This window comes from Anabrus simplex, chromosome 9 (assembly GCF_040414725.1).
Source record: "Anabrus simplex isolate iqAnaSimp1 chromosome 9, ASM4041472v1, whole genome shotgun sequence".
Lineage (NCBI taxonomy): Eukaryota > Metazoa > Arthropoda > Insecta > Orthoptera > Tettigoniidae > Anabrus > Anabrus simplex.
Window position 1 is genome coordinate 45,959,253 of NC_090273.1, and position 15,502 is coordinate 45,974,754.

Here is a 15,502-nt window from a genome sequence, read left to right on the forward strand (position 1 = left end):
GTATGCCTCGTGGAGGCTTTTCAGTGTAATTTGGAGCAAGGACTCCTAGGCATGAATGGGGTTTTCTGCCCCTCTGTTGAAACTTGTGTTTGGGGTAAAACTGAGCTGATTGCCCAAGCATTGTGAAGTCAGGGCGCGAAGCCCAAATCCTGTAAATATTGTAACTACCCTTTGGACTTGCTACTTTGTACCTGCCATGCTTGTTATTTCTTTGTTTTTGAAAAGAAAATATAACCTTGTTAAATTTTACATTAACTTTGATTCCGTAGTTTGAGACCCGTTCACGCCCGCACCTTCTTTCACCTCTACCTACCACTAAAACACGGTAACAGTATAAATTATTCAAAGACAGTAGCCTAAAGGGTTTCTTTCGTGCCAGTGTTTGAGTCTTCTTTTCCAAGGTAAGTAATTTCTTGGCTGCTACACTATCAATGTTGTTGTTTGAGTCATCAGTCCATAGACTGGTTTGATGCAGCTCTCTATGCCACTCTATCCTGCACTAACCTTTTCATTTCTACGTAACTATTGCATCCTACATCTGCTCTAATCTGCTTGTCATATTCATACCTTGGTCTACCCCTACCGTTCTTACCACCTACACTTCCTTCAAAAACCAACTGAACCACTCCTGGGTGTCTTAAGATGTGTCCTATCATTCTATCTCTTCTTTTCGTCAAATTTAGCCAAATCGATCTCCTCTCACCAATTCGATTCAGTATCTCTTCATTCGTGATTCGATCTATCCATCTCACCTTCAGCATTCTTCTGTAACACCACATTTCAAAAGCTTCTATTCTCTTTCTTTCTGAGCTAGTTATCGTCTATGTTTCACTTCCATACAATGCCACGCTCCACACGAAAGTCTTCAAAAACATCTTTCTAATTCCGATATCAATGTTTGAAGTGAGCAAATTTCTTTTCTTAAGAAAGCTCTTCCTTGCTTGTGCTAATCTGCATTTTATGTCCTCCTTACTTCTCCCATCGTTAGTTATTTTACTACCCAAGTAACAATATTCATCTACTTCCTTTAAGACTTCATTTCCTAATCTAATATTTCCTACATCACCTGCCTTCGTTCGACTGCACTCCATTACTTTTGTTTTGGACTTATTTAATTTCATCTTGTACTCCTTACCCAAGACTTCACCCATACCATTCAGCAACTTCGAGATCTTCTGCAGTCTCAGATAAAATAACAATATCATCGGCAAATCTCAAGGTTTTGATTTCCTCTCCTTGGACTGTGATTCCATTTCCAAATTTCTCTTTGATTTCCTTTACTGCCTGTTCTATGTAAACATTGAAAAGGAGAGGTGACAAACTGCAGCCTTGCCTTACTCCTTTCTGGATTGCTGCTTCTTTTTCAAAGCCCTCCATTCTTATCACTGCAGACTGATTTTTATTCAGATTGTAGATAATTCTTCGTTCTCGGTATCTGATCCCTATCATCTTGAGAATCATAAATAGCTTGGTCCAATCAACATTATCGAATGCCTTTTCTAGATCTACGAATGCCATGTACGTGGGCTTGTCCTTCTTGATTTGATCCTCTAAGATCATACGTAAAGTCAGTATTGCTTCACGTGTGCCTACATTTCTTCTGAAGCCAAATTGATCTTCTCCCAACTCAGCTTCTACTTGTTTTTCCATTTTTCTGTAAATAATACGTGTTAAAATTTTGCAGGCATGAGATACTAACTAATGGTGCAGTAATTTTCACACCTGTCAGCACTGGCTTTCTTGGGAATAGGTATAACAACATTCTTCCGAAAATCGGATGGGACTTCTCCTGTCTCATACATCTTGCACACTAAATGAAATAACCTTGACATGCTGGTTTCTCCTAAGGCAGTCAGTAATTCAGAGGGAATGTCATCAATTCCAGGTGCCTTGTTTCTATTGAGGTCACTCACAGCTCTGTCAAATTCTGACCTCAAAATTGGGTCTCCCATTTCATCAGCATCAACAGCCTCTTCATGTTCCAGAACCAAATTATTTACATCTTTACCTTGATACAACTGTTGGATATGCTCCTGCCATCTTTCTGCTTTGTCTTCTTTCCCTAGAAGTGGCTTTCCATCTGAGCTCTTAATATTCATACACCTAGATTTCCTTTCTCCAAAGGTTTCCTTGATTTTCCTGTATGCAGCATCTACCTTTCCCAGGACCATACAGCCTTCGACATCCTTGCACTTCTCCTTCAGCCATTCTTCCGTAGCTACCTTGTACTTTCTATCCACTTGATTCTTTAATCGCCTGTATTCTTTTCTGCCCTCTTCATTTCTAGCATTCTTGTATTTTCGTCGTTCATCAATCAGGTCTAGTATCTCCTGAGTTATCCTTTGATTCTTAGTTGATCTTTTCTTCCTTCCTAACATTTCTTTAGCAGCCCTACTGACTTCATTCTTCATGACTCTCCACTCTTCCTCTATAGTGTTTCCTTCAGCCTTTTCATTTAGTCCTTGTGCAACATGTTCCTTGAAACAATCCCTCACACTCTTTTCTTTCAACTTGTCTAGATCCCATCTTTTTGCATTCTTTCCTTTCTTCAATTTCTTCAGCTTCAGATGGCATGTCATGACCAACAAGTTATGGTCAGAGTCCACGTCTGCTCCTGGGAAAGTTTTGCAATCCAACACCTGGTTTCTGAATCTCTGCCTAATCATAATGAAGTCTATTTGATACCTTCCGGTGTCTCCAAGTCTCGTCCACGTATACAGCCGTCGTTTGTGGTGTTTGAACCAAGTATTGGCAAGGACTAAATTATGATCAGTGCAGAATTCAACCAGCCGACTTCCTCTTTCGTTCCTTTGTCCCATCCAAATTCTCCTACTGTATTACCTTCTCTTCCTTGGCCTACCACTGCATTCCAGTCTCCCATCACAATTAGATTCTCGTCACCTTTTACATATTGTATTAAATCTTCTATCTCCTCATATATTCTTTCGATTTCTTCCTCATCCGCTGAACTAGTAGGCATATAGACCTGCACTATTGTGGTGGGCATTGGTTTGGTGTCTATCTTGACGACAATAATTCTTTCACTATGCTGGTTGTAGTAGCTTACCTGCTGCCCTATTTTCTTATTCATTATTAAACCAACTCCTGCATTTCCCCTGTTTGATTTTGTGTTGATAATTCGGTAGTCGCCTGATCAAAAATCTTGTTCTTCCTGCCAACGTACTTCACTTATACCAACTACATCTAACTTTAGCCTATCCATCTCCCTTTTCAGGTTCTCTAACTTACTACAACGATTCAAATTTCTCACATTCCACGCTCCGACTCGCAGAATGTCAGTATCCATCTTCCTGATGATTGCCCCCTCTCGTGTAGTCCCCACCCGGAGATCCGAATGGGGGACTAGTTTACCTCCGGAATATTTTACCCGGGAGGAAGCCATCATCAGTACATCATTCATACAGAGAGAGCTGCATGTCCTCGGGAGTTAGTTACGGCTGTAGTTTCCCGTTGCTTTCAGCCGTGTAGCAGTATCAACACAGCTAAGCCATGTTGAGTATTATTACAAGGCCGTATTAGTCAATCATCTAGACTGCCGCCCTTGCAACTATCGAAAGGCTGCTACCCCCCTTTCGATGAACCATTCGTTAGTCTGGTCTCTCAACAGATACCCATGGTTGCACCTGCGGCTCGGCTATCTTCATCATTGGGACACGCAAGCCTCCCCACCGCGGCAAGGTCACATGGTTCGCAGAGGAGGACACTATCAATATTAACAATAATTTTCTTTTTATTAACAATAATTTTTTTTTAAACGATTCCCATTCTAATGGGGCCAGCGAGGATGCAGCATTTAAATAAGCTTCATAAAGCTTACCATTCAGAAAAGATTTCTTTCAATACAAATACTTAATTTTGTTTTTCATCCAAAGAGAGTTTGATTTTTGTTGAGTTCTGTCACGCCATTTGGAAATTCTGTTCTTCTTTTGTACATATTTAAGGAAGCTTGGTACAAGATTTTATCTAGTTTTAAATGGTATTTAAGCTATAGCTGATGATGTCCATGATACAAGGATGAAACATGTACTAGTAGATTTTTTATTAAACTGATATTTGTATTGTAAGGTAGGATTTCTGTGAACTCTTTTATAAGGGTTTCTTAAAGTTAATAGGGGTTGAACTGTTGGCTTATGGGATGTACACATGCCTCCAGAACAAACTGCACATGCAATACTATGCAAACTGGAGACTGTCCGGAGTTGGATAGAAGCCTGTCAAGCAGGTGGCTAGTCGCAGATAACATATCCATCACTGAACTAGGACATCATCATCGATAGGTAAATAAAGGGGGAAAAAAAGTCCAACACCACTGCTGTTTATGCAACAGAGGAAAATCTTTTCCGTATGGTCGGCAGCATGATTGAGGTATATGGAACTTTTTACCCAGAAAATACCATTTATTTTTCCAAAAATTAATGTTATATTGTCTTTTGATAATCCTTGAATGGGGAAAACATATTGTTTGTTCTCAAGCAATAAAAAAATATAGTTCTTTTATAACAATGAATTATGGTTTTGAAAGGGAGTTGGCAAAAAAGATGTAAATTCTACAAGCAATGTATGACAAATATTTCAGTCATATCCAGATCCATGTCATGAGGAGAAAGTGGTTTAGCAGTGTTTCTGGGCTAAGACAGTGAAGCAGGCTGTCACCACTATTATAATGTAAAGGATGAAATTGTGAAGGAGTCCAAAGAAGCACTTGATGAAAGAGAAATGAAAGAAATTCTACTTGCTGATGATATTGTGATGTGGGGAACAGATATTACAGAAGTACAAGAACAAATGGCCATGATGAATGAGAAAATTGTGAAATAGGTATGAAATTCAGAGTGGAAGATAGCAAGATGAAGGTGATAACAAGAGGTAACGGAGTAGGGAAAGGCATCACAAATATTGGAGATCAACACCTTGAAATTGTGGACAGCTTCAAATACCAAGCAAACTAATGCAAAATCAAGGCTGGATACAGAGATTAGAGGACTGCATGGGCTGACATTCTTAGGCCCAGTCCAGCCCAGCCCAGCGTAGCCCAATCTTAACCAAACCCAAGGCTATGGGAATCAAGATGTATATCATCTGATAGCCTAGCAGGCATCAATTTTTGTAAATGAGACCAAGTCTCCCATAGAGCATTGGCATTGCCTGTTGCTCCAAGAAGCCTATTGCAGTGGCCTCCACTGTATGCACTAACGATGCGTTCTGGTAGGTGTGCTAGTTACCAACTGATAAGCCCAAATTGACACACTGGGGCAAAATGCTGGAAACCAAGAATGAGTTAGCTGGAAAATTTATAATTTCCAATAACATTTTGGTAATGCTGCTCTTATGTCAGAAATCACCCATAACAAATTGAGCTGCTTTTCTTAAGATTTTTTCCAGTTCTCAAATCAAGCAGTGCTAGTGAGGGTTCCATACACTGGAACTTTACTCTAATTGTGGTCTTACCAGAGATTTATATGCCCTCTCCTTTACATCCTTACTCATCATCATTCTCCTCCTCCTTTCCCTATACCTAGCTTCTGCCAGGTTGGGGCATTTATGGCACTTCTCCACTTTCCCCTCTCCTTCTACCATTCCTCTTCCATTATTTTGTCCCAGTCCAGGTTTCTTCTTCTTGCACTCCTCTTTATTGAATCGATCCAACTTGTTCTAGGTCGCGCTCTTGCTTGCTTTCTCTCAAACTTCATCTCCATCTGTTTTGGTATTATTTCCTCTTTACATTTCCAAACCATTTTAGTTTATTCCTACCAATTCTTTCATTTAAGGTTTCCTTTCCGACCTCGTTTCTCATATCTTCATTTCTCAATGTGTCTTTTCTTGTCTTTCCTATCATATTTTGTAGGTATTTCATTTCACTGGCTTGAATTCTATTCTCCTCCCTACTTGTCATTGTCCACGTCTCAGCTGTATAGGTCAATATGGTTGGATAATACATTTTGTACATTATCTCTTTACACTTCCTTATTTCAGACTAAGTTTTTTACACTAGTAGAATGCATTGCCCTGTTGCACCCTTTTGCTAATTTCCATGTCCAGCCTTGTATTCTGCATTAATTCACTCCCTAGGTATTTGAAACTGTTAACAATTTCCAGGCATTGACTACCAATTTTCACAATGCCTTTCCCTTGTCTTTTTTCCTCTTGACAGCACTACAGTCTCGCTTTTCTCTGCAATGATTTTCATACCACACTTTTCAATTTTCTTGTTCAGTGCATCACATTGTTCTTGTACTTCTCTGCTGTTTGTTCCCCAGACACAATATTGTCTGCCAATATTATTAACTTCATCTCCCTATTCCCATATGCTTCCTTTGTTTCCTTTACAATTTCGTCCATAACCATCAGAAACAAAAAATTACTTCAGCACACTCCCATGTCTTGGTTGAGTTTTATTTCTAAACCATTCTGTCTTTCCAAACGGAGTCTGTATGCTGCTGAAATAGCTTCTGTACATTGTTTACGCCATTTCTACAGTTTGCATGCCCAGTCTCTTTCTGACCATGGTTTCCCACACCTTCTCCCTGGGAACACTTTCTGTCACCGGTCGGTGGGACGGAGAATTGGAACTACAGTGTGTTTAGAAATGTAAATTTTAAAGTTTTGTGTAGCTTATCTGAAGGATTTTATTTTTGTTTGTAATATTTTGAGGAATGAAGAAATAATAACTCTGGACTCTGCTGGAATATTTTTTTTATGTAACTGAAATATGTTTGTAAATTTTTTTTAAATATGGAAACATCACGATAATATGGAACTGTAAATGAACATTGTAAGATACGAGAATTGTTTTAGAAGTGATTTTTTTTGTATGTAAATTTTATGTAATTTATAATTTAAATTAATGTCAGCAAGGGTGTAACTTGTCCAAAGGTTGATTTGATGTTTGTAATGTGATTTTAAAATGTAAAAGGTTATTTAAATTGAGTCTCCCTGTACCACACGTGTGGTTTCCTATGATGAAATTTTGGTGTTGTAATCGTAATGTTCCAGAACCTGTGCAATTGCTAACGATATTAAAATGACCATACATGGTCACGAGATTTCCTATTGGCAAAAAGGTCCAGGAATCTAGGGTAAGTTTGATCTTATTGGTTAATTGTAATCGGGCCATTTCTGGCCTTGTGGCCGGCTTCGAAAAATGATGCGTGAGCTCGGCGCCAATTTCCATCCGACCGCCCAAGCGAGCGTTCGCGCTTGAGGGCTACTACCCTCGGGAGCTCCATCTTTCCGCGGTAAGTGTTATTTCAGTGTTTTTGCAATGTTATTCTCAATGTTTTCTGGTTTCGTTTCATTAGTTTAATTCCTTTTGTGTTTCATTATTTCTTTGCTTAATGTCATTTTAAAAGTTTAATTTAATGTGTCCGAGTTTACCCTAGGTTCCAATTGCCGTAGTTTCAATTCTTTCATCCATTAAATACTTTCGCTTTAAACTATACCTTTAAGGTAGCATCACCTTCTTGTTAAATCAAATTTTATGTTAAGTTACTTAAGTATGTCTTGTTTCTGTGTCGTGGAACTGTATTTTGTAAAACTTTCTTGTCATTTTTAATATAGTTGAGCTAGAGGGTGTTTCTTGTAAGTCTTTTCTCCCCCATAACGTCATACGTTCCCATGGACCTCATAGATAGGGCTTCCCAGCATGTTCCACTATCCCGTCTTAGTTGTCATTTTAGGCCTGTAAGTGTTCCCTGTATTTGGTTTATATGAATTCTCCGCCTCTGCGTCATTTTCCTATCTCTTCATCATTATTATTTCTATATTATTATTATTATTTATGTGTAACTGTAGCATTTTCCTATCTCTTCATCATTATTATTTCTATATTATTATTATTATTTATGTGTAACTGTAGTTGTCCACGAACAAGCGGTTACATTTGGTTTCTGTTGATAAAGTAATATGATTTTCATTTGGTATTCCTGGCTTAATTGCGCCTTCATTTGACTGGTGTGACACGTAATACGTAATGTGAGTGTATCTATGTAAAAAAAAAAAAAATTTTTTTCATGAGTACATGACATGGTAATAAATAGTGACTTACTATTCAATTCATTGAAAGTGCTTGCAAGCTAACATAATTAATTATTTCTCGGTTTTGAGTTCCCTTGTAACATTCTAAATTCTTCCGTTTATTTGTTTCATTCTGTTCCTTAATGTTGGGTGATTAAAAATGCACACGATAACTTAATTTGGTAGTTATAAGGATTTAGTTATAAGCAAATTTTAATTAATTGGTGCACACCATTTTTCGGGTTCTGTATTTAATAATTTAGTTAAGTCACTTTAGTTGTGATGGGAAGGGTTATTTATAATCATGTTAGATATAATTTAATGTAATGTCTGTTGGGGTAAGTTTAGAAGTTTATTCATGATTAGTTAGGGATTTTATAATGTTTTTGGCACTTGGGTAAACTCTGGCAAATTTTCTTTTAGTTTTTTTAATTTTCCTAAATTTTGAAATTCTGAAATAGCACTTGCCAGGAGGGCTGGGGTTTCCCAGAAACATGAGAGGGAATGTCCCTAAGGAGGCTTGTTATTGTTAATGAAAAAAACACAAAAATCCCACCCTGGGAACTCAACTGTTAGTTCTTCGATAGTTCAGGCCAGTGGCCTCATTTCTTCAATTCCAAATTTCTGCTGCGTATGTTTATGTTCCAGTTATTGCTATGCCACTGACTTTTCAACCTGGGATATCTATTTGGAGTCTGCAACGCGGCTATTGGCCACTAATGTCTGATGGTGGAATGGAAAGGTGTTTAATGGTGGCAGTAGTCTGTGCTGTGCCACCTACCTTCGCCAGTTATGGACCTGTTCACTAAGTTGGGTGGGCTGTGTTGAGGCTGTAAGTGAGCAATGGTTGGACTGCAATAGGGATGGAGACGTTGGCAACGGCCACGGTCAGCGACTTCGTTTGATAGCGATACCAACGCTCTACTTGTTTTTGCCTGTAAGGACGTTCCTGAAGAGAACGAAGATAAAAAGGCGCTGTGGTGCAATTTGTGGTGTTGAAAGAATCTTCAAATCTCCATTAAGCCTCCCATTTTAAGTTCATTTAAATTTTGTTATTTTTGGTAAATTTTTTTTTTGTCGAGCTGGGCTCGACTTTGGGAGGAGGAGAATGTCACCGGTCGGTGGGACGGAGAATTGGAACTACAGTGTGTTTAGAAATGTAAATTTTAAAGTTTTGTGTGGCTTATCTGAAGGATTTTATTTTTGTTTGTAATATTTTGAGGAATGAAGAAATAAGAACTCTGGACTCTGCTGGAATATTTTTTTTATGTAACTGAAATATGTTTGTAAATTTTTTTTAAATATGGAAACATCACGATAATATGGAACTGTAAATGAACATTGCAAGATACGAGAATTGTTTTAGAAGTGATTTTTTTTGTATGTAAATTTTATGTAATTTATAATTTAAATTAATGTCAGCAAGGGTGTAACTTGTCCAAAGGTTGATTTGATGTTTGTAATGTGATTTTAAAATGTAAAAGGTTATTTAAAATGAGTCTCCCTGTACCACACGTGTGGTTTCCTATGATGAAATTTTGGTGTTGTAATCGTAATGTTCCAGAACTTGTGCAATTGCTAACGATGTTAAAATGACCATACATGGTCACAAGATTTCCTATTGGCAAAAAGGTCCAGGAATCTAGGGTAAGTTTGATCTTATTGGTTAATTGTAATCGGGCCATTTCCGGCCTTGTGGCCGACTTCGAAAAATGATGCATGAGCTCGGCGTCAATTTACATCCGACCGCCCAAGCGAGCCTTCGCGCTCGAGGGCTACTACCCTCGGGAGCTCCATCTTTCCGCAGTAAGTGTTATTTCAGTGTTTTTGCAATGTTATTCTCAATGTTTTCTGGTTTCGTTTCATTAGTTTAATTCCTTTTGTGTTTCATTATTTCTTTGCTTAATGTCATTTTAAAAGTTTAATTTAATGTGTCCGAGTTTACCCTAGGTTCCAATTGCCGTAGTTTCAATTCTTTCATCCATTAAATACTTTCGCTTTAAACTATACCTTTAAGGTAGCATCACCTTCTTGTTAAATCAAATTTTATGTTAAGTTACTTAAGTATGTCTTGTTTCCGTGTCGTGGAACTGTATTTTGTAAAACTTTCTTGTCATTTTTAATATAGTTGAGCTAGAGGGTGTTTCTTGTAAGTCTTTTCTCCCCCATAACGTCATACGTTCCCATGGACCTCATAGATAGGGCTTCCCAGCACGTTCCACTATCCTGTCTTAGTTGTCATTTTACGCCTGTAAGTGTTCCCTGTATTTGGTTTATATGAATTCTCCGCCTCTGCGTCATTTTCCTATCTCTTCATCATTATTATTTCTATATTATTATTATTATTTATGTGTAACTGTAGTTGTCCACGAACAAGTGGTTACACTTTCAAATGCCTTTGTCAGATCTATGAATGTCATGCCCAGATCCTTTCCATATTCCCAACTCCTTTCCATTAATTGCCTCATGCTGAAGATTGGGCTCACTGTAGATCTTCCACTTCTAAAGCAAACTCTCCTTGCAACTTGCAACCCTTCTTCCACCTTCTTGTTCTCCTCTCTAATATTCTTTCCAGTATTTTTGTCCCTTGTGTTAAGAGTGTGATTCCTCTATAGTTATCACACACGTTTTTGTCTCTCTTCTTAAAGACTGGTATTATTCCCTTTCCCCAATCTTCTGGCACACGTTTCTGTCTCTATATGCACTTAAACAATATGTACAACCATTGTAGTCCAACATATCCCGGAACCTTTATAATTTCCACATTAATTTCGTCCATTCCTGGTGCCTTACCCATTTTAATTTTATGGACTGCTAATTCCATCGCTGACATGTTCTACTCTTGAGTCATCGCACCATATTACTACTGTCTCCTCTGCACAATTTCTCACATTTAGTAGTTTATCAAAATACTCCTTCCATCTTCTCTTAATTTCTTCTGGATGTGTTATCAACTCTCCACCTTCCTCTTTCATCAGCTTTACATACTACAAACCCTAAATACCCTCATAACCATATGTAGAGCTGGAACCTTTACTTACAATTCCATTTATGGGGTTGCACCAATGAAGATCTTTTCTGTCAATGCAGTAATTGAAACTTTTCGTGAAGCTTACAACATGACTTTTCATCCTGTTTACCGTAATACCATTGCCTGCTGTCCATCTCGCAACACTGTTGAGCTCTTTTTGCAGTCGCTCACAATCTTATCATTTATATATTTAAATATATATATATAAGAAATCAAAGGTTCAATAATACTGCCTTGAGGAATTACCCTATAATGATTACTAGATCAGATAATGCTCACCTACTCTATTTCTCTGAGTTCTATTTTCTAGAAATATAACCTCCCATTCAGTCATTCTTCTGTCTAGTCCAACTGCACTCATTTTTGTGAGTAGTCTCCCTATCAAAAGCCTTCAACAGGTCAATTGCAATACAGTCCTTTTGACATCCTGAATCTCAAATATCTAATGTATCTAGATGGAATCCTACAAGTTCAGTTTCAATTGAATAATTTTTCCTAAACCCGAACTGCCTCTTAGCAAAAAAGTTAGTAATTTTGCAAACAGGTCCAATATATTATTAAATGTTAAATATTAATTTATTTAAACCACCTATTCAATACTGGTTGAGTCTTTATGACTATAACAATGTCATTACATTAAGTTTGAGTATGGTACATGTTTCGCCTGGCATTGCAGGCATAATCAGCCATTAATTCTATCTCCAAGTTAGAGCTCTGAGTGGATGCTATTTTAGGATTAATCATAGTCACATCCACTCAGAGCTCTGACTTGGAGATAGAATTAATGGCTGATGATGCCTGCAATGCCAGGCGAAACATGTACCATATTCAAACTTAATGTAATGACATTGTTATAGTCATAAAGACTCAACAAGTATTGAATAGGTGGTTTAAATAAATTAATATTTAACAATTGAATTTCAATAGGGTCAAAATGAATATAATCACTTGTAATAGGTCTAATATAATTGGAAAGAATGCTTACATGCAACATATGTCAAGCCAACTGGCCTGTTATTATTGGCTTTATGTTAATCACCCTTTCCTTTATACACAGGGGCTGCTATAGCAACTCTCCAATCATTTGGTACAGCTCCTTCATGCAAAAAGTAATCAAATAAGTACCTGATATATGGTACTATATCCCAACCCATTGCCTTTAGTGTATCCCCAGAAATATTTTCAATTCCAGCTGCTTTTTTAGCTTTCAGCTTTTGTATCTTATTGTAAATGTCTTTGTTATCACAGGTAAATTTCAATACGTCTTTAGTATTAGTCACCTCCTCTACCTGGATATTATCCTTCGAACCAACAATCTTCACATACTACTGACTGAAGAGTTCTGCCTTCTGTAAATACTCACATATACTCCCCTTGTTTATTAACGATTCCTGGAATGTCCTTTTTTGGAACCTGTTTCTGCATTAAAGTGCTTATACATACCCTTCCATTTTTCACTAAAATTTGTATGACTGCCAATTATGCTTGCCATCATGTTATCCTTAGTTAAATTCTTTGTTAAATTCAATATCCTTGTAAGTTCCTTCAATTTCTCCTTACTTCTGCAGCCATTTCTAACTCTATTTCTTTCCAATCTGCACCTCCTTCTTAGTCTCTTTATTTCTCTGTTATAATAAAGTGGGTCTTTACCATTCCTTACCACCTTTAAAGGTACAAACCAGTTTTCACATTCCTCAACAATATTGCTCTAAACCCATCCCACAGACTGTTTATATTTTTCTTTACCATTTTCCATTGATCAAAATTACTTTTAAAACTCTCTCATGCCTGTCTTATAACCATATGGTACTGCTTAATAGTCTACTTTTACAACCTCCTTTTCTATTGCACTTATTGCAACTGCTTTGCGGTCACTTCTATTACTTCAGTTTCTCTATAGAGATCATCTTGTTTTACCAGCACCATGTCCAGAATATTCTTCCCTCTAGTTGCTTCCATCACTTTCTGATTCAGCTGTCCTTTCCAGATTAACTTTTCTCCTTGTCCTGATTATATATCCTATCAATCTCTCTCCTCTTCTTCATATTTCGGGTGATAACTTTTCCTTGACAAATTGATTGTCTCTTAATTTGTGATCTGATCTACCCAGCATCGTTTACTCTTCTGTAACACTCTATTCCATAGACTTCTGTTCTGTTTCTTTTGGTATCAGTTCTTATTAATGCTTTTCTTAAATCATACACATTCTACACAAACTCCTTCAGAAATAAGTTCCTAAATGCACATCTATCCAGCTTAAGCTGCAGATCATACAGTTCAAGTCACAATTCTTCAAGAAGCTGAAGTTTTCTTCAAACCATTAAACTAGACTGTGGTTTAAACTTAACTCTGTCTTGTGCACAAACCTACATGAGATCCCTAGTTTGCGCCTTATTTAAAGCGTCCTCTGGTACTTCCTTTTAAGAATGCAATGTGAAATGTGTTACTTCTTCCATTTAAAACCAAGCAATGGATGCAGTAAACATTTTGGTGACTTAGGGTGTTTATATGAGGCCCTTGCCATTTCCAAAGAAAATGGGCCAGTAATTATTTTTTTAGAAAATGAAATAAAATGCCTATAGGAGAGGGTTAAATAAGACCAAAGAACATATAAGATTACATTTGTGTAATAAGTGAAATGTTTACCTCTGAGCCACTGTTGAGGTACTCGGCCTTCGTAGATGCAGGTGAAAATGTCTTCCAGTTCAGAGGACATCAGCACCAGTCCTTTTATCCCTTTCTGTAGATCATGCAGAGAACCTCTGATAGATTTGAGAAGAGTATTGTATCTAGCAACCTGAAACATTTGAAATGTGCTTGCAATAAGACTACAAGGTACCCTGAACAATTTTTATTATAAAATATAACTGACAATTTACCTAACGATTTGGCTTTGCGGTTCAGGCCATGTAGCTTTTAGTTTGCATTTGAGAGATGGTTGATTGGAACCCCACTATCAGCAGCCCAGAAGATGATTTTCTATGGTTTCCCCATTTTCACACAAGACTTATGCTGGGGTTGTACGTTAATCTTATGAGACAGCTGAAATAACCAGAGTAGTAGAAAACATTGTACTGAGTGGCTCAGACTGTTGAAAGTTATATTATATTTGCTCACAAATGAGAAGTTAGATAACGAGGAAAATGAAATGGAAACATTAGAAGAAGAAATTGATTTAATACATTTTGAGACATCCAGGAGTCATTCACAGTTTTGGAGGGAAACATGAGCAGTTGCAATGGTATGAGGTAACCCACCCATTTATGAATATAAGTCATCATCATTATCTGTTTTCTGCTCCAGCAAGCCAGGTGCAGGTGTTTATGAGCCTCTTCCAGTTTGTCCTGTCCATCCACAGCTGATGTTCTACCTTTTGCTGCCAATTTACATTATGTTTGGCAAGGTCTTTGAAAATTTGCTTTTTCCAATTGTCACGAGGCCTCCCTCTGGGCCTCTTGCCAAAAATATTCCTTTCGTAGTATGCTCTTGGGGTCCTAATTGAAGCCATCCTTCTCATATGTCCATACCATTATAATATGCTTAATTCTAAGGTTTCCAACAGGTTCCTGTCCAATCCAAGTTGTTGCCGAATACTTTCATTCCTTATTTTGTCTCACCTTGTCTTTTGGAGACATGACCGAAGGAACTTCATTTCAGTGGCCTGTAGGCGACTTTGTGCAGATCTAGTCAACGTTGCTGCTTCCAGTCGGTATGTTAGAATTGGTACAAGATATGTTTCGTACAGCGTGAGCTTGCAAGCTCATGGAAATTAATCACCCCAAAGTAATTGACAAATGGATTGGTAGAATTTTGATGCAGCTTGTATTCTATTGCCTATTTCTTGGTTTATGGTATTGTCAGAAGAACAAAGCTCCCTAAGTACTTGAAGTTATTGATAATGTCTACTTCTTCATTTTGTACTCGCTGGTGGACTGCTTTAGGATTTCGATGCATCACTAAACCGACGGATTTAGTTTGGCTGATGATCATTCCCATTCTTTCAAATTCTTCTTGCCAAAGATCTAGTTTAGCTTGAACTTCTGCTTCTGTCTCACCCCATAGCATTATGTCATCAGCATATACAAGTGAATTTGTTGTCTGATCCTTCCTTTTCACTGATTTTATAACCTAATCCATTATAGTAATGAAGAGAAGTGGTGATAGACAACTTCCTCGTTGGACTCCGCTCTTGGTTTCAAAACAGTTTGACCTGCCTCCTTAAATCTGCACACGGCTCTTTGTCTCTCGATATAGTTGTTTTACAATAATAATTATTAAATTAATGTCGTATGGTCCACCTTTTTCAGTACTATATTATGCAATATTATTGAAAGAGGTGGACCATACAACATTAATTTAATAATTATTATTGTGATCATAATTCAATACGGATCAAAATCATGAAGTTTATATCCTGTGATAGTTGTTTTACTTGAG

At 37.5% G+C, this 15,502-nt stretch overlaps 1 protein-coding gene across 1 annotated transcript in view; it reads right to left on the reverse strand.

Annotated features, from left to right (window-relative positions):
• Positions 1-15,502, reverse strand: part of kl-2 (dynein heavy chain 2, axonemal kl-2) — a 638,176-nt gene that overhangs the window by 45,641 nt on the left and 577,033 nt on the right. Inside the window, exon 78 of the mRNA XM_068229141.1 lies at positions 13,712-13,862. Within this exon, the coding sequence (XP_068085242.1) occupies positions 13,712-13,862 (151 nt within the window). The remainder of the gene's footprint in view (positions 1-13,711; positions 13,863-15,502) is intronic.